This window comes from Balaenoptera borealis (assembly GCF_965194805.1).
Source record: "Balaenoptera borealis genome assembly, chromosome: 1".
NCBI lineage: Eukaryota > Metazoa > Chordata > Mammalia > Artiodactyla > Balaenopteridae > Balaenoptera > Balaenoptera borealis.
The window spans coordinates 188464255-188488726 of NC_138860.1; the positions used below are offsets into that span (position 1 = coordinate 188464255).

The 24472-nt window shown below is 38.8% G+C and overlaps 2 protein-coding genes across 3 annotated transcripts in view; one reads left to right on the top strand and one right to left on the bottom strand.

Annotated features, from left to right (window-relative positions):
* The first annotated feature begins 323 nt into the window (after positions 1-323).
* Positions 324-7121, top strand: UTS2 (urotensin 2). The gene is made up of 3 exons (XM_082378575.1): positions 324-660; positions 2811-2944; positions 5322-7121. The coding sequence occupies exons 1-3, from the start codon at positions 558-560 to the stop codon at positions 5433-5435; spliced, it is 351 nt and encodes a 116-aa protein (XP_082234701.1). The 5' UTR covers positions 324-557; the 3' UTR covers positions 5436-7121.
* A 342-nt stretch (positions 7122-7463) lies between these two features.
* PER3 (period circadian regulator 3) overlaps positions 7464-24472 on the bottom strand; it is a 59411-nt gene continuing 42402 nt past the window's right edge. For both annotated transcript variants that reach the window (XM_082390450.1, XM_082390449.1), the window contains exons 20-22: positions 12724-12907; positions 12007-12157; positions 7464-10805 (exon numbers count right to left, since the gene is read on the bottom strand). In XM_082390450.1, coding sequence (XP_082246576.1) covers positions 10719-10805; positions 12007-12157; positions 12724-12907 — 422 coding nt within the window. In that variant the 3' untranslated portion in view covers positions 7464-10718. The remainder of the gene's footprint in view (positions 10806-12006; positions 12158-12723; positions 12908-24472) is intronic.

Genomic DNA, 24472 nt, shown 5'->3' on the forward strand with positions numbered 1-24472 from the left:
ACACATTGTCATTCTTCAGGCATGGCAGTCCCCAAAACAATATGACGATTCATCTATTCATTCACAAAAGATTAAAAAAAGGAAATAACACATTTCTTGCCATGCTCCACAATACTCCTGCTGGGTAGGACTCATAAATCCATGTCTCTGCCTTGGCCACTTCAACTCATGTCTTATCCTTTCTTTAACTCATGATTTATTGCTCTCAGTTACTCCTTTTGCCAGATTTATAAACGTAACTGTTCTTTATTTAATACCTATTTTGTACACTAGGCAACAAGACAGTAAATTTATTGTCTATGAGTTGCTACTTTGAAAAATTACATCAATGCAAAGTGATTGTCCTTCAGCCTTCATAGCCAATAAATTTATTTATTTATTTTTTTGTAGGGGATGATATGAGGTCATAGGATAATATATATAATCGCTGATCACAGAATGAGAAGGAACAAGTTGCAGTCAAATGCTCTCCCACTGAGCTATATCCCCGAGAAGAAGCAAGTTGAAAGTTCTGACAAACAGAAGCCGAGAAGGAAGACCTCTGTCTCCTGCCAATCATGTATAAGCTGGTCTCCTGCTGTTTGCTTTTCATAGGATGCTTAAATCCTCTCTGGTCTCTTCCTGTCCTTGACTCCAGGGAAGAACCCCTGCAGCTCTCAGGTAAAATGGTTTCTTTCCTTTATGTCAGTCTTGAAACAGTCTTCAAGGGTCTTAAATGCAATGTTAGAGATAAGAATGAAAATTCTTTCTTAAAGGAGTCTTGTGAAATTAATAGTCCCAGCTATGAAAATAATTCTGAGGATCCTTACAACACATCTCAGAGTCAGTAATGGATACAGTTTTTTTTTTTCCTTTCTAAAATGTAAAAGTAGAAGGGTAACATTGCTTATTTAATGTCACTTCTATATCTCTAAGTTATTTTGATCAGCTTTTTTTTTTTTCAATTTTGAAAATGGCACTAAATTTAAACCATCATTGCTTTTAGTTTCTATTTTAAATGAGCTGGATGAATGCAGAATTGGTTGTTCCAATTATAGGTTAAAATATTTTTATTGTATCTTATTTTAAGCTAAAAAGTAATCATCTGACATGTGTTATACGAAACAAAAATATTTATTAAAAAATAAAGAAGTGACTAGCTGGGGCTAGGGATGACACAGATTTTCCAAGTACATTTATGTTTTCCTTTTGATTGATGTTTCATTCAGTTCAATTCTAAGTTGAATTCTCTTAAAGTGTATCAGTCAAGCAGATACTTATTGTGCTGTTAGCTCTTAATTTAGTTTAAGAAACGAAAAGGCTGGTGCTTGGGTATTAGGTTCATAAACATTTTAACTTGTCTTTAATTGTGGATACTTTAGACTTTTTTTTTAATAAAGGAAAAAAACTCTTCTAAGCCATTGATTTTATAATTTCTACTCTCTAAAGTTTCTCTCAAGCAGCTTTCTGATAATTGTCAAGCTCTAATTCATGCACTATCAGTCAGCTTCCACAGTCACTGAACTCATACGTGGCAGTCATCTTAATGGCTAAATCGGGCATTAACTGTATTGATTCTCTGCTATTTAAAAAAAAGAACAGTGAAAAGCATAAGATGAAACCAAGAATGAACATTCAGATATTACTGTCATCTGCAAAAAATTACATATCATGATTATGATTTTTCCAAACTTAGATGAGTGTAGCATCTCACTTAAATTCTTAACAGGTGGCAGCTTACATTAGAGTTTTTGCCTGAAATTTTTTCCCACTTATTTGTTTCTCCATAAATGATCCTTCATGACATAAACATTGATGTGTGGCCAACTTTTATAGATTTCTTATTCATATTCTTCAGAATTTTATAGATTTCTCATTCATATTCTTCAGAATTTTATAGATTTCTCATTCATATTCTTCAGAATTTTATAGATTTCTCATTCATATTCTTCAGAATTTTATAGATTTCTCATTCATATTCTTCAGAAGTACTGGGAATGTGCCCAGAAGCCTTCACAATGGCTTGCTCTTTGTTTCCCAGTCAAGGTTGTAGCTGAGGATTTGGAAGCCTTAGTGAAGCAAGTGGAGAGTACAGGACTCCCCAAAAGCTCCGATCTCCCCACTGCAGCACCTGGCCAAGATTGCTCTGCCAGGGTCCAGAGTTTGCTCACCAGACCTCACACTCACTTCCCACACACCTTGCACACACTTACCATGCATCTTCTATGCCACTAAGCTGACCAAATTTCACCCTGAAAATGTTGCTATCCACTTCTTTAAAGAGTATTTTAAAGCTGACTCTTTCCTGACAATTGTGTCTAAATCTTGGAGGCCAGACAGATAAGAGGTGATGCCATCCTATTCGCTTTACAGGAAGAACCTTAACAATCCTGTCTTTTAGAAAACCACTCCTTTATTTTTCCTCTCACTCCAATTTCACCACCCATATGTCTAAAAGCAAAAGGCAAAAGGCAGCAATAGGTAAATAGAAATGAGGAAGAATCACTTTGTAAGTGGAAGTGCTTTTTCACTGACCCTGTGGCTCAGCCCTACCCTCTTATTCAAGGCAGTGAGCAGCCTGGCAAGGCCACACAGGCAGGAGGAATCAGAATGAGAGTCACACGTTTGATTTCCTGTTCTGCTGGCTTGTGAACTGGACTGTAGCATTTCCACTTCTCGGTTAAAATACTACTGACGACAAACCCGGAACTTAGTATTTGAAGTTTTTCTAGTATTATCTCCTTGTCCCTGGTACCCCCCAAAAGACAATAAGGAACAGAACTGATTGAAGAATCAGCTGAGTTGCTAATATCTATTTCTACTCCGTGTAGCACCTGAAGATGTCAGATCAACTTTGGATGAGCTGGAAAGAGCTTCCCTTCTGCAGATGCTGCCAGAGATGTCAGGTGCAGAGACAGGAGATGGTCTTAGGAAAGCAGGTAAAATGATTCTTGTGTTTACCGGCGTCTGATTTTCTTGCCACTGAATTTACTCCCTGTTTTCATCAATTAGATGAGGTAAAATCCTGTTTTGGAATATAAAGATCAGCTATATAAAATGAGGTAGTTACCCAACACTCTCCCCTCCGGGCATAAAGACTTCCTCTGACATCTTCTGTTTTCTTTTTCTCAGCAACTCCTTCCAAGCATCCTGCTCTACTTGGTCCCTCAGTATATTTGTTCTCTGTATGGACTTTTATTTTGGGGGGAAGGAGGGCATTATCCCAGTTTTCAATAAGTGAAATTTACAATCCTTTTTTCCCACTTACTCAAGTCTTAACCAAATTACTTAATCTATCTGTACCTCAGTTTCTTAAACCAGTAAACGGAATGATAAAAATGCCCATCTCATGGGGTTATTGTGAAGTTCAGTCAATAAGAAAATGCAAGTAAAACGTTCAGCACAGTGGCACACAAAGTAATCCATGAAATGGCAGCTTTTACTATTTTCTCTGTCACTGTATTCCTCCCAGCACTGATACAAATGCTCAGGACATTCTGGAAACAAAATGGAGTCTTTTAATAGACCTTGTTTAGTAGAAAGAATTTCACTTGTTATAAAATATTTTTGATAAACTACTGAACTGCTAACTTAGGGAAATGCAGTGCCCTTTGTGAATTCCGGAAGCGAGAAAGAACCAGGTGCCTGCCTATCTTCCTTCAAGTAAGTATCACTGTGGTGTGAAAAAAAGGAAAATCAGAAACTAGACATGATTTAGGAATATTCTATTTTGTGTGTTTTAAATAAGACAAGTATAAAATGGAAATAATAGATCTGATGATGAATGGTTTCAAAATACTCTTTTCCAGATGCCGGTACCAACATTTTTTACCCAAGAGGAAGTGTGAGAAAGGTAAGTAGCTCCATCATGAGAATTATGTTACAAAAGTGAGCATTCTATGCCTTGACTTTAGAGGAGCCTCAATTCATGAACCAGTCGAGCATTTTCGGTAGAAATCACACCTTAAAATAACTGGTCAGTCAGTATTACTTCAAAGCATGTTCCAAATTTTGATCCATATAAATGTGGATGCAACAAGAACTTATCCAGTGCCCATTCTGGATAAATTATTGTAACGAGTTTAAGAGGATAAAAAATAGATAAGGCCCCTGCCCTCAAGTTTGTCATCCACTTGTGCTGTGTCATTGATCATCTTCACGTGGTCCGAGGACCATCAGTATTGGTATCACGTGGAAGCTTGTGAGAAACGCAGACTCTCAGACCCCACCCCCCAGCACCTACTGAATCAAAATCTGCATCTTACCAAGATTCCCCAGGTGATTCTTATGCACATTAAATAAAGTATGACAAGCACTGCCATATGATGTCTAAACAGAAGAAAGACACGGTCAAAACCCTGAGATGTCATACGTGTGAAAGAGCAGAATATGAAGGAAACCATTTTGGGTGCAGAAGACAGACTGTGATTGGGATTGACGAATGATAATAGTAAATGGTTAGAAATGGTGCACAGTTAATGGAGGACCTTAAACACTGAAAGAAAAATCTGTATTTGATCATTATCAACCCCTCAAACTCTAAATTAGTGTCTCCTAAAGGGCTTTCCAGGTATACCAGTCCCACGAGCCAGGCTACAGTGACGCCCTGGGTTCTGGCCCCTCTTCCCGTCCTGGTAATTCTTTATGTACATTATTAGCATGTTAAAGCCTCCAGGAAATGAGATAAGCATATTTAATTTTAACCAAGCATTTCCCAAATATTTTGACCAGAGACACCTTTTTTTGGTGTAGCACCCATTACCATCCTTATAAAAATATACTCTGGAATCTCTCAGTTCTGAAGATGGCGTACACCACCTGAGGCCCCAGGGCAGGTAAACCGCCCAGAAGGGGATGGGGTGGCTTCTACATTAAACGTTATCATTCAGATGTTTATATTGTTCCGAACAGAAGGGTTCTGATGAAAGACTCTAAAATCATAAAGGTGATTAGGATTTGCTCATGAAATCCTAGAAAAAAAAAAAGAAAACTAAGGGTCCATGCTTAAAGAAGTTAATTTCAAGACAAATAAAAGGCCTACTTTACAGAGAAGACAGTAAATGGACAGAACATGTTACTGACAGATTTAAATAGAAATAGGTCAATGAGGGTTTAGGAAAATTCACGGCAATCACAGGGCTAAACAGACCGGATGGACCACAGGTAGGGCACAAGGAGACCTTCCAGAGCCTACACGCTGGGCGCTCACCGCAATTGTATCCCATAAAGCAGCAAGAAAACACTTTTTAAAGGTCCTACATCTGAACTAAGGTTCCTATTTGTGTGTGTAGGACTCAATTCATTGATAACCTGTTTTTTTATTTGGATTGTTTTAATTTCAGGCTTTCTCAGGACAAGATCCTAACATTTTACTGAGTCACCTTTTAGCCAGAATCAGGAAACCATACAAGAAACGTGGAACTCCCTCTGAATGCTTCTGGAAATACTGTGTCTGAAGTGACATGAACATCTACTAGTCAACTCAAAACCAACCATCTTAGAAAAAGCAAAATTAAAAACGCTTGATTTGAAAGCACTATAGATGAAAAACTAGGCAAGCTATACCCCGTTCATTATTATTTGGAAAATAAATCCTCTATGTTTTGCAAATATCATGAGTGGTTATTTTACTTATAAACATATCCTGAAAATCTATCTATCAATTTATCTTTAAAGAATTATCTAAAAGTTTAAAAGTAAACAAATAAATGAACAGAAGCAAATATTAAGAAGAAAAAGTCATAAAGTAAATTTTAGTTAAAACAGTAAAACTACAAATCATTTAACCTACATTATCTTAGTGATGATGTCCTCTCAACCCTTAAAAATAACGTGAGTTATTACTTAAAAAAAAAAAAAAAAATCAGTATCTTAGCTTGGAAAAGCGTCCAAAGTGAAGGATGCCTAAAGATGAGGACTGGGGACAGTCTGAATTCTCCTTTGTTTTTGAAGGAGGGCGTCCACACACTCAGATCCCCTCTCCCTTAGTTAACCTAAGTACTTGAACACTTGAAAACTTTAATCTCTTAACACTAAAGCTTGTTTGATGTCAGTTTCTGTGAGCTCAAGGAGCACAGTACTAGAAAAATACCTTCATAATCTGTTTCTTGGAGAAGAAACTTGAGGTGGGATTTAAGATTGTGGAATGGAAGATATAGCCTGGTTTGTTAATTTTTAAAAACCATGTGTGTGTGTGCACATACTGACTTATTCTCTTAATACATCTATACCATCGTAGCTTATCTATGTATAGAGTATGGAGCTGAGACCCGCGAGCTCCACGCAGCTCCCAGCACGGCCCATGCCCGTGGGAGAGCACTTCTCATGGGAAACCTAGGCTCCCCTTCTCGGCTCTGTCACCAATCACACCCCCAACTCAGGAGGAATGAAGGGTCAGGTCTGCACCAAACAGCCACAAAATCGGTATTGATCTTGTCAACAACCATCCAAAATCTCTTTAGAGCACAGGTCTGATAAATCTTCCCTTTCCTGGTCTAAGACCTCAAGAACAAATCTGTAGGCAAGTTGTTTTCAGCTTGAAGGATGGATGCGTCATCTCAGGAACATGCTGACATGTGGCCGTGAGGATGCTGTGGCATCGCTTGCTGCTGAAATTCAACTGAATCCAGTTCCCTAACACAGGACTCTGGCCCCACGAGCGCCACTATGTTTATGACACCAGGAAGAGCTTAGGGTGGATTCCATCGCCATAGAATCCCAAATCCCTCCCGTTTTGTGATACTAGGCAGCTGCTCTTACAGACGGGGCTCTGGCGTCAAGTCATTGCTCCCACACAGCTGTGAGCCCCTGACCAGGTCATCCGGCTCTCTCCACCCCCATGTCCTTCTCTGTAAAATGAGGGCAGTGACGCTGCTTATTTCCTGGTTGTATTAAATGAGATAATTCATGGGAAGCACCAGAACAGTCCCTGTGGGAGGAGTACACATCCCATCAACACTGAGCTCTCTTCCCTTCTTGGGTTGCTGTTGTTTTATTACGACAGGAGGTGCAGGTGGCTTGAAAGGTGTAACATTTAGCAAGTCCTGTTGGCTTCAGGATCCCAATTCATATTTTAATTCCAAGATTCTGTTGCTGCCAGTTCCACAGTCAGACTTTGTGAAACACAGGTTCACACTACAGAATCTGAAAGAGTAATCTTGATAACTAAATTTTGTAAATTAGGGCATTAAAATTAGTATTAAAGGGGTTTCCCTTGTGGCGCAGTGGTTAAGAATCCACCTGCCAATGCAGGGGACACGGGTTCAAGCCCTGGTCCGGGAAGATTCCCACATGCCGTGGGGCAACTAAGCCCACGAGCCACAACTACTGAGCCCGCGTACCACAACTACTGAAGCCTGCATGCCCAGAGCCCACACTCCGCAACAAGAGAAGCCACTACAATGAGAAGCCTGTGCACCGCAAAGAAGAGTAGCCCCCGCTCACTGCAACTAGAGAAAGAAAAAAAGACTCAACACAGCCAAAAATTTAAAAAAAAAATTAGTATTAAAAAACATGTACATATGTTCAGAACCCAATAAGCTCCTCCCAGCGCTGAAGTGAGGACTAAATGCTGTGTTACTGCTGAGCAGGACCTTGGACGCAGTGATGACACAGACGCAGACACAGAGTGACCCTAACGTGAGCGCCCTGCAGTGTCTCTCAATCTCAGTAAATATTTCTCAATGATATAAAATACACATTCAGGGCAGAGGTTTGTTGATGCAGTGCAAGAAATTTCTCAAGTTTTACATGTATACCGTTTATTGCTTTTGCTTAAAAAAGATATCCGATTAAAATATTAATAACCATTAAAAACAAGTAAATTCACAGTTAATTATAAACTCAGTTGAAAGAAAATTTCCATTTGGATTAAATTTACCTTGTGAGTTATGATGAAGTGGCACTTAATTGTAAAACGATTCCATTTGCACAGCATTCTGTTGTTCATAAATCCTGACCTCTTATCCAAGAAAATACAGCTTCTTGGTAACATTTATGTAAACACTGAAGCCTATAGTATACATTTTTATTACTAATTTCTATAGTTATCAATACAAAAAGTTAATAAACTTGAACAACTGTTTAAACTCGGGGGGAGCCCCCCCGGGGGGCGGCGGCCGCGCTGCTGAACCCCGCCTGCTCACCCTCAGCAGCAGAAGTGTCGTGGTCCGACCTCTAAATACGCCAATTCGGCAGCTTATCAAAGTATCAAAACTACAAATGGTTTTACAGATCTGCTTACAGCAAGCACCAATTGTAAATTGACCCTAAACGTATAGTAAGGCAAAGAAATAAGCAAATGTCGATAAAACAAACGTCCAGAAAGAATCGAAAAGAGGGCTTATATTAGAGGAGGTCAGGTTTAAAAAACGTGTACACAAGTGCAGAACAGTCCTCTGATTGCTCCACGTCATTTTTGATTTAAACAAATTAAAGAGGTTATCACTACAGAAGGTCACAGCGATTCTACTGATGGACAATATGCAGGCTGGTTCATTTTTTAAATTTGATTTTTCACCAAGGGCAAAAATACCACACAACTTGACCAACACAACAAGGGCTTCAGAGACCATTTAACAATCGAGATGGAGCAGAATAAGAGAGTTCTCTATTCCTAAGACGGGAATATGGGCATGGAACAGCTTAAAGTGAGAAAATTCCAGGAAACGTCATGGGCATCATTTGAAAATGGTTCTGACACCTGAAGAAAGAATTACCTTCTAGGAAACTACAGTTGGCCCCCCGTATTCCTGGTGGGGAGAATCGGGGAGGGGTGTAGAATCCTGCATGTGGAACCGCGGGGACAGAGGGCTGACTGTACTGCCATGTTACAGAAGGGGCTTGAGCATCCGTGGATTTTAGCATCTGCGAGGGGGTCCTGGAACCAATCTGCTGCAGATTCGAGAGCTGTCTGTTCTACTTTAGAAAGTAAATCTAAGCTATGAGGCTTGAAAATCAGAGTCCAGCAGCACTGTGGGTAGAAAGGTTGATTCTCCTAATTATGATCAGGATGCATTTTATAAAAAACTATAAAACCTGAAAGGAAGAAGTGTTTTCCTAAAACAAAAAACACAAAAAAACACAACAACAAAAAAAGAAAAGTAAGTGAGTGTGTTGCATGTTATTGAAAAGAGAAAAGGTTATTCCAGCCTTCATTTCCTTCTATTCCTGGTTCTGATCTACATGGGTGTGAACTGCATGTCATTCCAAGTTTGAGAAGGAATCATCCCTTCTCTAAGAAGAGGGGACTCACTTATCATGTGAACAACTCACTCACTTCTTAAAAGACACAACTTCAGCAGGCCCAGGAAGCCCTCATTTGTGACAGATTCTGCAACCCTCTTGGCTAGGGGCCTCCCGTAGGCCCCTTACCCCTATTTAAGGGCAACACTTACCCCTATTTAAGGACAAAAAGAAGGCAGTGCCAATCAGACCTCTGGCAGGGATGGAGAGACCTTCTTTTGTGTAAATTGGTTGGAAAGAGTTAACTGTTAGTTTTGAAAGACAACATTTAAACACATACGCATATAAGAACAACATTAACTCTTACATAACTTTAAAAACTTTTTGCAATCATTATTTAAAAATTTCAAAAGGGATGAGTCAGAAGCTGGTTGAGCTAGAAGCTCTTTTGTTTTAACATTACACATGGAAAAGCTAATTTTAACCGTGCAAAGAATAAGCTCATTGTTAAGCTGATCCATTTTTAACTAAGACTTTGAGAATTTCAGTGGAAGGTAGAAAATCAAAAGGAAAAGCATCTACAAAAATGAAGGTCAAAATTCAACCCTAAAAGACTAGAAATATCCGGTACACCAATGGGCAATACATTTTCATACTGGTCAATGCTGAAGTGATCTGTGTTGTGTTGTGAGAAAACTGGAATGTCAGACCCTAACTGTGGAGGGATGTGTCACCGTGCAAAGACCAGGTGAGGGCACTGTATTTATGGACACCGTTAGGAAAGGTACCTGGCCCATAGCGGGGATTTCCTGAAGTCTCCAACAGGGGGAAATGATTCATGTAACAACAGAACAAAATCAATGAGGCTAAGGTTTGGGGCTCTTTCTAGCTATACTTTTTTTAAAAAAATAAATTTATTTATTTTATTTTTGGCTGCATTGGGTCTTCTTGCTGCGCGTGGGCTTTCTCTAGTTGTGGCAAGCAGGGGCTACTCTTCGTTGTGGTGTGCGGGCTTCTCATTGCGGTGGCTTCTCTTGTTGCAGAGCATGGGCTCTAGGTGCGCAGGCTTCAGTAGTTGTGGTGCGTGGGCTCAGTAGTTGTGGCGCACAGGCTTAGTTGCTCCACGGCATATGGGATCTTCCCAGACCAGGGATCGAACCCGTGTCCCCTGCATTGGCAGGCAGATTCTTAACCACTGCACCACCAGGGAAGTCCTCTAGCTATATTCTAATTGTAATTTATTTGGGGTGACATCTGAAATAAAGTGTGACTGTACACATACCTCTTTAGAGGCCATCCAATCTCATTACAGGACAGGTAAACTAGAAAAAGAGTCTATTTGACAGTTTAAATACATTGGGGAAAAAAAGAAGTAAAAGAGTCTATATACAATGTCTGCTTCAGGAAAATGATGTCTGTTAAAAAATCAGGAAGGAAAAGCCTTAATATTCAATAATAACTTCATGGTCATTTAAGACCCAGGGGTTTAGAGAGAATCACAAGGAGGTCTAGCTGTCCCACAGGCCTGGAGAGGGAGTACAGGTGCATCTTCAGAGTCACTCAACTGCTGCTTCTGCTGGATCCGGACCACAGGATTCTGCAGCATCACCAGCTGAATCTCCGTTTTCGCAAGTGACACAGCCCTCCAAAAAGGAACAAGAGCAGGCAGGTTATTTGATGTGAAGTCACCTGAAAAGTTTTAAAACCAGTAAAATGCTGGCCAAGCAACCTGTGTCTCATTCTCCCACTTATTCACATCTAAGACTATCCATTATAGTTCATCCCTTATTATTAGAAGGGAAATGACAGCAATTGTTTAAATACTTTTGCTTAAACTGTTTTGGGGCTCATTCTTCATATACTCTTCCCACAGAAATTCCTGCTCGGCATGAATCCTAAATACTAAATCCTAAATCCTCTGGTGTGAATCTTACATCTTGAGTTTCAACTCTTTTCAAACATGCACGCATATTTGACATGCAAATCTTATACTCTCCTCCCCAGTCAATCACATATGAAAGCAGGTGTCTTTACTCCTAACTGCCCTGTAACATTCCAACTGGTGGAAGAAAAAAACACCTGGAGTCAAAAAGACCTGTATTCAAAATCTGAAGAACTGTGAGCACTTACACAGTTGTCCTTCAGTTTGTGCAGAGGGCTCGGTTCCTGAACCCCCTGAGGATACAAACAAGTCCTTATATAAATGACTTGGTACAGTCGGCCCTCTGCACTCGAGGGTTCCGCATCCTTGGATTCAACCAACTGCAGATTGAAATTTGAACCGTGGATACAGAGGGCTGAGTGTACAAATTATTTAGTATCTGTATACCTCACTTTGTTGTTATTGGTAAAGCAGGGATAATAATACCTACCACAGAAGCAATTGTGAAGATTAAGATTTTCAGTGGGATCATGCAATGCACAGTCGGCCCTCTGTATCTGCAGGTTCCACATCCACAGACTCAACCAACCATAGATCGAAAATATTTGGGGAAAAAAATTGCAGAAAGTTCCAAAAAGCAAAACTTAAATTTGCAGTGCACCAGCAACTATTTACATAGAATGTACGTTGAATTTACAACTGTTTAAATAGCATTTACATTGCATTAGGTATTATAAGTAATCTGGAGATGATTTAAGGTATACGGGAGGACGTGCATAGGTTACATGCAAATACTACGCCATTTTACATGAGGGACTTGAGCATCCGCAGATTTTGGTATCCCCAGCGGGTCCTGGAACTAGTCCCCTGCAGAAAACGAGGGATGACTGTACACTAAGCGCCCAGAACACTATCTGGCACAAAAAACAGCAACACATGACAGCTGTTACTACTGGGCTTACCTGGATGTCTATTTCCTGAGGAATCGTCTGGCTCTGAATCCAGGAATGCACATTGGCCAGCTCCTCCCTTTGTCCGTGAGAAAACTGCGGCTGCCGCCGCCTCATGCTTTCCAGTTTTTCTAGGTCTTCTTTCAGTACAATTTCTTTAACCCTGAAAACAAACAAACAAACAAACAAAACCTTCACAGTCCTAAATAAGGCACAGGGTTCTTATCTTGTGATCTAAGAACAGCTTCTTTTTAGTTTGTAATATACTTTATATTTCTTGTTAATATATGACGCACACATCAAAAATATAACAACTGCCTCATTTCTTTGTCAGGTTGGTAAAGCTAGGCCTCTTTCTCTTGATGGAAAATACCTGTATAGTGTTTTAATGTCATATGGAAGAAACAGATTTCCTTTAGGTCTTCTCTCCTTTTAGAATGAGAGAAAAAAGTCCAGGCTCTAAAAAAAGTTCTCATACCTGTGGGCTGTCTTGGAAAGCACTGCCTTTGTTTTCTTGTCTCAGGACACATAACATATTTATATTGTCACTACCACTACAACCATTGTTTTAAGAAATCATTTGTCTTTTGACTTCAAATGAATGAATTTGAAAATACATTTCTCTAAGGATATGTATAAAAACATTAAAAATCACTTTGTATTAAAAAACACACTTAAGAAACCATAAAACACTCATATAAAGGTGGGTCTTCTAACATGCTTTCTTACCTCTCAGGCACCTGATACGTCATCAGAATGCACTCAGGTGTTTGTTCTATCATTCTCCAGATGGACTCTTCAGCTAAGTTGGGAAATGTTTCTTTTTTCAGTACATCCTGAGATTGCTGCCCATTTTGAAAGATTTCAGAAGAATAATCACTAGTAGCAAAGTTTATACTGCTGCCACTGCTTCCTATCAAAAATCAACAACAAAAAAATTTGAAAATACCTGTCAGGGGCTGATTTGCCAAACTGGCCCTCATTCTTCAAAGACTCTGGCAACAGGCTGGTAGGGTCCTTCACCACCCAGCACAGCCATCATCCCAGGTCACCTCAGCCTTCCAGTTCCTCGATCTTCCCAAGATCTCCTTCTCAGTCTTCCTGAACTATCCGCTCCCCAAGGCCATTCCTTGTTTGTTCTCATCACCCACAACTGCTCCATCTCCAGCTCCGTCTCCAAAATCACCAACCTCTCAGCTTCAATTTCTTGTTTGCTTGTTCAACTGTTCCAACTACAAATTTGGAACAGTGCCTTAGCCATTCTGCTTAGAGCCCAAAGCCCATCATTCATTCAGTAGCACTCTGCAATACCTGAGACTTCTTTTTCCCTTTAATTTTCCACAACTATCAAAATGTAACTCTGATAAAGCCACTTATCAATTCTGTTCTTATCTAAACCCAAGTAGCCAAAGGCATAGAGAAAGTCACGTATAACAGGGTGCGTTGGTTCTACAGTAAATTCATCACCACCAAAGATCATCACAAAGCCTGTAATCCTGGTACAGTTCTGTGGTCAGCACACTAGTCTATCCCCAGCAGGATTATCTTCTACTCCTCTATTTCCTCCCTCACTCTCACCTATTTTATAAGAAAAAAAAAGGAAGCCACTAGAAAGGAAATTCATCATCCTGATACCAAACATAAACTTACTCATATCTACATTCTCTCCTCACCGTCCTCCTGTTACAATAGAGAAGCCATCCATCCATCCCAAGGCCCATAGCTTTATGGCTGTTATGGAGCCTCATGGGTCATTCCTTTCCTATCTTGCATGTGACCCTTCAAGGTCCTTCTCATTGACTTTGGAACAATTAAAACAAAACAAAACAAAGTACCTCTCTAATTTTTTAAAAAAGGGTATGGGTAATCATATAAGACATTTTTCCTCATTAGAAAAATCTCATTAAAAGGTAATTGTTTAAGGCAAAAACAGTAAAACTTCTACTGTGGGGTTTATAATACATGTTGCAGTAAAGTGTATAACAGAAATGGCACAAAAGAGGGGAAATGGAAGTACTCTGTTTTAAGGTTCTTAGACATAAAGTGATAGAATAGGTATAATATGTGAAGGTAAACTGGGATAAGTAAAAGATGCATGTGTAAATCCTAGAGCAATGAATAAAAAAAAAAAAGGAAAAAAAAAAGAATAGCTGGGAGGCCAATAATGGAGAGAAAACGGAATCATTAAAAATACACAATTAACCCAAAAGGAGAAGGGGAAGAGAAAAAAGGAAGAAAGAGCAAATGAGACAAACATAAAACAAGTAGCAAGATGGAAGATTTAATTTAAACCTGATCATATCAATAATCATATTAAATGTAAATGGTCTAAGTACTCCAATTAAAAGTCAGAGACTGTCACATAGATAAAGAAGCAATACCCAACCATACACTGGTTACCAGAAATCAACTTTAAATATAAACACACAGATAAAAGTAAAAAGATGGAAAAAAATATGCCATGTAAATGCTATCAAAATAAAGCTGGAGGAGCTACACTGATATCAGACAAAGGGGACATCAAGCAAGGTACATTTCATAATAGAGAAATCAATTCATCAAAAGCACATAATCTTAAATGTGTATGCAACTAATAAAAGAGTTTCAAAATACATGAAGCAAAAACTGATTGAACAGCAAGAAAAAAATAGACAAATTCACAATTATAGGTGGACATGTTAACAGCCCTGTCTTAATAACTGAGAAAACAAGTAGATAGAAAATCAGTTAGGATGTAGAAGGCTGAATCAACATTATCAGCCAACTTGACCAAATTTACATTTACAGAAGATGCTACTCAACAACTGCAAAACACACATTCTTTCCAAGTGCATATGAAACATTTATCAAGACAGACCAAATTCTGGTCTATTAAACAAGCCTCAGTAAATTAAAAAAAAATACAAAGAATGTTGTCTGACTGCAATTAAGTTAGAAACCAATAAAATACCTGGAAAATCCCCAAATATTAGGAAATAAATGCATGTCTAATAACCCATGGTCAAAGAAGAAAACATAAGGGAAATTATAAAATATTTTGGGCTGAATGAAAATGAAAACACTCATACAAAAATTTGAGGGATGCAGCTAAAGCTGTGCTTAGAGGGAAATATGAAACCTTAAATATTTATATTAGGAGGGGAAAAAAGGGTCTCAAATCAATGCTCTAAGTTTCCACCTTAAGAAATTAGAAAAAGAGTGAATAAAATCCAAAGTAAACACATGAAATAATAAAGATTAGAGCAGAAATCAATAAAATACAAGACCAAAAAAAATAGCAAATAAACCCAATGAGATCAAAAGTTGCTTCCTTGAAAAGTTAATAAAAGTGGTAAACACAGAGCCAGAATGATGAGGAAAAAGTAATAATATCAACAAATAGAGAGGAGACATTAATATAAATTCTAAAGACATTAAAAGGATAGGGAGTATTATAAATAACTTTATGCCAATAAATTCAACAACTTAGATGAAATGGACAAGCTCCTTGAATGATACAAATTACCAAAGATCATTCAAGAAGAAATAGATAACCTGAGTCTATTAACCATGTCTATTAAAAAAAATCAAATTTGTTTTTAAAAACCCTTTCATAAAGAAAACTTCAGGCCCAGATAGCTTCATTGGTGAATTCTACCAACCATACTAAGGAAGATATAATATCAATTCAATACAAACTCTTCCAGAAAACAGAAGAGGAGGGAACAGTGCCCAACTCATTTCTTTTGTTAGGCCAGTATTACCCTGATACCAAAACCAGATAAAGACATCATAAGCAAAGAAGACAGTGGACCAATATTTCTCATAATAGGTGCAAGAATCCTTAAAATATTAGGATACAGAATCCAGTAATATATAAAAAGGATAAAATAGCATGACCAAATACAAGGTTAATTTAATATTTGAAAATTAATGTAATTCACCATATTAACAGAACAAGGGAGAAAAACCATATGGTTAATCTCAGTAGAGGCAGAAAGGCTTCCCTGGTGGAGCAGTGGTTAAGAATCCACCTACCAAGGCAGGGGACACAGGTTCGAGCCCTGATCTGGGAAGATCTCACATGCCTCAGAGCAACTAAGCCCGTGTGCCACAACTACTGAGCCTGAGTTCTAGAGCCCACGAGCCACAACTACTGAGCCCATGTGCCACAACTACTGAAGCCCTCGTGCCTAGAGCCCATGCTCCACAATGAGAGAAGCCACCGCAATGAGAAGCCTGTGCACTGCAACGAAAAGTAGCCCCTGCTCGCCACAACTAAAGAAAGCCCACATGCAGCAACGAAGACCCAACGCAGCCAAAAATAAATAAATAAAATTTATTTTAAAAAATAGATGCAGAAAAAGCATCTCTGTAAATCAGCAGCAGAAAGGAACTTCCTCAATCTTACTGATAAAGGCCATTTAAGGAAAACCTACATTTAACATCATACTTACTGAAACTGTGACAGATTTCCCCCTAAGATGATGAACAAGGCAAGAATGTCTGTCTAACCACTTCTCTTCAATACAGTAATTCCCCTACATATGAACGAGTTCCGTTCTGAAAGTGCATTCCTAAGTCCAATTTGTTTGTAAGTCCAACAAAGTTAGCGAGGTACCCAACTAACACAATCAGCTATATAGTACTGTGCTGTAATAGGTTTATAATACTTTTCACACAAATAATGCATAAAAAACAAACACAAAAAATAAAGAAAACATTTTTAATCTTACAGTACAGTCCCTTGAAAAGTACAGTAGTCCAGTACAACAGCTGGCATCCAGGGGCTGGCATCGAGTGAAGAGGCAAGAAGAGCTACTGACTGAAGGAGGGACAGGAGGTGGGAGATGGTAGAGCTGAAGGGCCGTCAGCAGTAGGAGACGGAGGGCAAGCTACAATGTCACTCACGCCTGACGCTGACGGAACACATGTTCCCACCTTTGAAAATTCGCAACTTGAAGGTTTATATGTAGGGGACTTACTGTACTATATATTGGGGGTCCTAGCCAGTCCAATAAGGAAAGGCAAATAAATTAAGGTATACAGATCAGAAAAGAAAAAGTAAAACTATAGCAAGTTTTGAGAATACAAGTTCAAAACAAAAAATTTGATTGGCTTTCTATAGGCTAACAACAAGCAATTGGAAATTGAAATTTTAAAATGCCATTTACAATAGCATCAAAATTATGAAATTCTTAGTGATAAATTTAGCAAAGTAAGTGCAACCTGTACACTGAAAACTACAAAACGTTGCTGAGAAAAATTAAAGACCTACATAAATAGAGAAACACATCACACTCGTGGATCAGAGGACTCAATACTGTTAGGATAATTCCTCCCACATTGGTCAGTAGATTCAACATGATGTCAATCAAAATCCCAGCAGGCTTTTGTGTAGGAATTAAGAAACTGATTCTACAATTTATTTATTTTTATATCTTTTTTTTTATTGAGGTAGCATTGGTTTATGACATTTATAAGTTTCATGTGTACATTGTATTTCTACTTCTGTATACACTACAGCATGCTCATCACCAAAAACGTAGTTTCCGTTACCATACAGTTGACCCCCTTTACCCACTTAGCACCCCCCTTTCCCTCTGGTAACCACTATTCTGTTCTCTGTAACTACAGAGTATTTGTTTTTGTGTTTTTCTTCATTTTTTTCAGTCTGTTTGTTTTTTATATTCTACACATGAGTGAAATCATACAATATTTGTCTTTCTCCATCTGCTTTATTTCACCTAGCATAATACCCTCAAGGTCCATCCATCTTGTTGCAAATGGCAAGATTTCCTCTTTTTTTATGGCTTAATAGTACTCCATTGTGTGTACTGTATATAGATGTATTTTAAAATTTAAAATATATATTTAATATACATCACTTCTTTATCCATTCATCCATTGATGGGCACTTACATTGTTTCCATATCTTGACTACTGTAAATTTCGCTGTGATGAACATAGGGATGCATATATCTTTTTGAATTAGTGTTTTCATTTTCTTTGGATAAATACCCAGAAGTGGAATAGCTGGATCATATTGCAGTTCTATTAATTTTTTGAGGAGTCTCCATATGTATTCCATAGCAGCAACACCAATTTACGTTCCCACCCACAGTGTATGAAGGTTTTCTTTTCTTCACATCCTTGCCAATACTTGTTATTTTTTGCCTTTTTGATAACAGCCATTCTAATGGGTATGAGGTGATAATCTCTTTGTGGTTTTGATCTGCAGTTCCTAATAATTAGTGATGTTAAACATCCTTTCATGTGCTTGTTGGCCAACTACATGTCTTCTTTGGAAAAATGTCTATTCAGCTCCTCTGCCCGTTTTTTAATCGGGTTGTGTGTTTTTTGTTGTTGAGTTGTATGAGTTCTTTATATATTTTGGATATTAACCCCTTATGATCTGCAAATATCTTCTCACATTCAGTAGGTTGTCTTTTCATTTTGTTAATGGTTTTCTTTGCTGTGCAGAAGCTTTTGTTTCCACTGAGGAGATGTATTAGCAGAAAGATATTGCTAAGACTGATGTCAAAGAGTGTATTGCCTATGTTTGTGTCTAGGAGTTGTATGGTTTCGGGTCTTACATTCAAGTCTTTAATTAATTTTGAGTTAATTTTTGTGCATGCTGTGAGACAGGGGCCTAGTTTCCTTTTTCTGTATGTGGCTGTCCAGTTTTCCCAATGGCATTTACTTAAGAGATTATCCTTTCTCCATTGTATGTTCTTTGCTCCTATGTCATAAATTAATTGTCCATATATGTGTGGGTTTATTTCTGGGCTCTCAATTCTGTTCCACTGAGCTATGTATCTGTTTTTCTGCCAATACCATGCTGTTTTGATTACTATAGTTTTGTGATATAGCTTGAACTCAGGGAGTGTGATACCTCCAGCTTTGTTCTTTCTTCTCAGGATTACTTTGGCTATTTGAGGTCTTTTGTGGTTCCATATACATTTTATAATTTTTTGTTCTATTTCTGTGAAAAATGCCCTTGGGATTTTGATAGGGATTGTACTGAATCTGTAGACTGCTTTAGGTAATATGTACATTTTAACAATGTTAGCTCTTCTAATCCTTGAGCATGGAACATCTTTTCATTTATTTCTGTCTTCTTCAATTTCTTATATTTTTCAGTATACAGGTCTTTCACCTCTTTTTGTTAAATTCATTCCTAGATATTTTATTCTTTTTGTTGTGATTGTGGGATTTTCTTAATTTCTCTTTCTGCTAGTTCATTTTTAGTGTATAGAAACACAATAGGTTTTTGTACGTTGATTTTGTACCCTGCAAATTTACTATATTCATTTATTATTTCTAGTAGTTTTTTTTTTGTGTGTGGAGTCTTTAGGGTTTTCTATATATAAAATCATATCATCTGCAAATCATGTTAGTTTTCCTTCTTCTTTTCCAATTTGGATGCCTTCTGTTTCTTTTTCTTGCCTAATTGCTCTGCCTAGGACTTCCAATACTATGTTGAGTAAGAGTGGTGAGAGTTGGCATCCTTGTCTTCTTCCTGATCTTAGAAGGATAGCTTTCAGTTTTTCACCATTGAGTATGATGTGAGCTGTGGGTCGGTCATATATGGTCTTTACTATGTTGAGGTATGTTCCTACTATACCCATTTTATAGAGAGTTTTTAAAAATTATAAATAGATACTGAATCTCATCAAATGTTTTTTCCACATCTCTTGAGATGATCATCTGATTTTTATCCTTCTTTCTGTTAATCACAGTGTTTCACATTGACTGATCTGTGGATGCTGAACCATTCTTGCATCCCTGGAATAAATCCCACTTGATCATGACGTATGATCCTTTAAATGTATTTGCTAACCTTTTTTGAGGATTTTTTACATTTAGGTTCATCAGAGATATTGGACTGTAATTTTCTTTTTGTGTGTGCTGTCCTTGTCTGGTTTTGGCATCAGGCAATGATGGCCTTGTAAAATGAGTTGGAAAGTGTTTCCCCCTCTTCAGTTTTTTGGAAGAGTTTTGAAAAGCATAGGTATTAAACTTTCTTTGAATGTTTGGTAGAATTCACCTGTGAAGTTCTCTGGTCCTTGACTTCTGTTTTTTTGGGATGTCTTTGATTACTGTTTTATTCTCTTTACTAGTAATCAATCTATCAAGATTTTCCATTTCTTCATGATTCAGTCTTAGAAGACTGTATGATTCTAAGAATTTGTCCATTTCTTCTAGGTTATCCAGGTAGTTGGCATGTAGCTGTTCACAATATACTCTTCTAATCCTCTGTATTTCTATGGTATCGTATTTCTCCTCTTTCACTTCTGGTTTTATCAGAGCTTTATCCCTTTGTTTCTTAGTGAGTCTAGCTAAAGCTTTGTCAATTTTGTGTCTATTTCATTTCTTCCGACTCTGATCTTTATGTCCTTCCTTCTACTGACTTTGGGCTTCATTTGTTCTTCTTTTTCTAGTTCCTTTGGGTGTAAAGTTAGACTGTTTGATATTTTTCTTGTTTCTTGAGGGAGGCCTGGATTGCTACAAAATTTCTTCTTAGTATTGTTTTTGCTGCATCCCATAGGTTTTGACATGTTGTATTGTCATTTGTCTTCAGGTATTTTTTGATTTCTCCTTTGATTTCTTCATTGACTCAATAGTTGTTCAGTAGCATGTTGTTCAGTCTCTACATATTTGTGAGTTTTCCAGCTTTCTTCTCATAGTTGATTTGTAGTTTCATGCCACTGTGATTAGAAAAAAAGCACGATATGATTTCCATCTTCTTAAATGCACTGAGACTTGTTTTGTGTGCCAACAGATGATCTATCCCTGAGAAAGTTCTTTGTGGACTTGAGAAGAATGTGTATTCTGCTGCATTTGAATTGACTATACAAATCCATGAATCCATCTGGTCTAATGTTTCATTTAAGGCCACTGTTTCCTTGTTCACAGGATATCTATTCATTGATGTAAGAGGAGTTTTAAAGTCCCCTACTATTATTGTGTTGCTGCAAATTTCTCTTTTAGGTCTGTTAATAACTGCTTTGTGTATTTTAATGCTCCTATGCTAGGTGCATAAATATTAATAACTGTTATATCTTCCTGATGACTTGTCCCCTTCATCATTATATAATGTCCATCTTGTCTCTTGTTACCTTTTTTGGCTTGAAGTCTATTTCGTCTGATATATGTATGGCTACACCACTTTCTTTTGGCTGCCATCTGCTTGGAGTATCATCTTCCATCCCTTCTTTTGTGTCTATGTTTGTCTGTTGAGCTGAGATGGGTCTCCTGGAGGCAGTGTATAGTTGGGTCTTGTTTTGTAATCCATCCAGACACTCTGTGTCTTTTGATTGATGAATTCAATTCATTTACACTTATGGTGATTATTGGCAAATGAGGACTTAGTACTGCCTTTTAATCTTTTGTTTTCTGGTTGCTCTATTTCCCAATTGTTTCTTTTCCTTGTGTTTCTGTCTGCCATTTTGGTTTGGTGGTTTTCTATGATGTTTTTCTCAGTTTCCTTTTTTTTTTTATGTTTTGTGGTTACCATGAAGTTTGCATAAAATATCTCATAGATAAAATAGTTCTTTTTATGCTGAGAGCATCTTATCTTCACTTACCTATACAGGTCTGTCCTTTTCGTCTTCCCCTTTTATGTTCTAGTTGCCATAAATTATCCCTTTTTAAGTTGTGAGTTTGTTACCAAATTGAAGTAGCTATAGTTATTTTTACTGCTTTCCTTCTTTTTAACTTTTATGCTGTAATAATGTGTTTAAAAACCTATTCTGGGCTTCCCTGGTGGCCCAGTGGCTGAGAATCTGCCTGCCAATGCAGGGGACAAGGGTTCGAGCCCTGGTCTGGGAAGATCCCACATGCCACGGAGCAGCTGGGCCCGTGAGCCACAATTACTGAGCCTGTGCGTCTGGAGCCTGTGCTCCGCAACAAGAGAGGCCGCGATAGTGAGAGGCCCATGCACCGCAATGGAGAGTGGCCCCCACTTGCCACAACTAGAGAAAGCCCTCGCACAGAAACGAAGACCCAACACAGCCATAAATAATAAATAAATAAAAATTTTTAAAAAAACGTATTCTAACTGAGTTGTGATTTTTCTGATTCTATGTTACCTAACTCAAGGTTTTGTGTTTCAGGCAGAAGAGTTCCTTTGAACATTTCTTGTAAGGCAGGTCTAGTGGTGATGAACTTCCTCAGCTTTTGTCTGTCTGGGAAAGCCTTTATTTCTCTTTCATATCTGAAGGGTAACTTTGCTGGATAGAGTATTCTTGGCTGCCAGTTTTTATATTTCAGTATTTTGAGAATGTCATTCCACTCCCTCTTGGCCTAGAGTGTTTCTGCTGAGAAAACTGCTGACAGCCTAATGGGGGTTCCTTTGCAGGTTATCATCCTTCTTCCCCTGGCTGCCTTTAAAATTCTTTCTTTGCCATTGACTTTTGACAGTTTTAATATGACGTGTCTTGGAGAAGAAGGTCTTTTTGTGTTGAGGTAATTAGGTGTTCTCTTAGCTTCATGAACTTGTATATCCAGTTCCTTCCCCATGCTCGGGAAGTTTCCACTTATTATTTCTTTATATTCTCTATTTATCCTTAATTTTTGCCATTTTAATTGCAATGTGCCTTGGTGTGGTCCTCTTTGGGATTCTCTGTTCTTCTTGGACTTGGATATGTTTCCTTTCCCAGGTTAGGGATATATTCATCTATTATATCTTCAAATATGTTCTCTGCCCCTTTCTCTCTCTCTTCTCTTTCTGGAACCTCAAAAATGTGAATGTTAGTATGCCTGGTGTTGTGCCAGATGTCTCAAACTGTCCTCACATGTTTTTATTCTTTTTCCTGTTCATCTTCAGTGATTTCCACTACTCTGCCTTCCACCTCACTGGTCCATTCCTCTGTACCATTTTGTCTACTGTTGATTCCTTCTAGTGTATTTTTCATTTCAATGATTGTATTCTTCACCTCTGTTTGGTTGTTCTTTATATTTTCTAACTGCTAAAAACTTCTAATTTCTCTCTCTGTTCATCCATTCTTCTTCTGAGTTCTCTGATCATCTTTACAATCATTACCTTGAACTCTTTCTTGGGTAGATTGACTATCTCCACTTCACTTAGCTCTTCTGGGGTTTAAATCTTATTCCTTTGCTTGGAACATGTTCCTCTGTTGCCTCATTTTGCCTAACTTGCTGTTTTTATTTCTGTGTATCTGGTAGGTTGGTTGCTGCTATGTGGGCTAGGCCCACAGGCTACGGGGCTGTGGTTGTCCTGGGGTGGTGTTCGCCCACTGTTGGGTGAGGCCAGTTCCAAGGCTAGAACAGGCTCATTGGTGGCTGGGATAGGGGATTCTGGGTCTGGCGCGTGCCCGCTGGTAGGCGGAGCTAGGTCCCAGGGTCTCTGCGTGCAGGGCCCTGGGTGTCCCAGATCTAGTGCCTGCCCAGTGGTGTGTAGAGCCTGGTCCTTGGCCCTCTGGTGGGCAGGGCTGTGTCCAGGGGAAGGTGTGGGCTCAGGGGGTCTTAAGGCTGACTGTCTGCTGTTGGGTGGGGCTGTGTCCCTGACCAGTTAGTTGCTTGGCCTGAGGCATCCCAGTCCTGGTGTCTTAGGACTGGGGGGCATGGTGGGGCTGGGTCCTGTGGCTAATAAGCTACAACAAGGATTCCCAAATGGCGCCTGCCAGCAACAGAGTCCATGTGGCAGAACGAGCTCCCAGAAATGGCTGCCACCAATGCCTATGTCCCCAGGGGTGAGCTCCAATTAATTGCTTCCTGCCTCTTGGGGAGACTCTCCAAGATCAGCATGTGGGTCTGACCCAGGCTCTTTTCAGATTACTGTTTCTGCCCTGGGTCCTGGAGCAGGTGAGATTCTGTGTGAGCCTTTTAAGAGTGGAGTCTCTATTTTCCACAGCCCTCTGGCTCTCCCAAAAGTAAGCACCGCTGGGCTTCAAAGCCAAACATTCTGGGGGCTCATCTTCCTGGAGTAGAACCCCCAGGCTGGGGGGCCCAATGTGGGACTCAGACTTTTTGCTCCTTGGGGAGAACCTTGCAGTTGTAATTATTCTTCCATATGTGGGTCACCCACCCAGCGTATGGGTCTTGCCTATACTGCGACTCCCCACCACCTACCCGTCTCGTGGTTCCTTCTTTAAATCTTTAGTTGTAGAAGATCTTTTGCAGTCGGTTCTGGTCTTTTTCATCGACAGGTGTTCCGTAAATAGTGGCAATTCTGGTGTGCCTATGAGAGGAGGTGAGCTCACACCACATATAAAAAGTGACTAAAAACGGATCACAGACTTAGCTATATAGAAGCCTAATCTCTAAAATTTCCAAGAGAAAACAGGAGACCATCTTAGTAACTTCTAGTTAAGCAAGGACTTCTTTAAAAAGGACATAAAAGGTGCAACTTACAAAAGAAAAAGCTGATAAACTGAACGTCATCAAAATTTTAAAACATTTGCTCTTCAAAACGAAGATAAAAATAAAAGATCAAAAAAAAGGGCAAGGCACACAAAAGGGAAGAAAGTTTTGC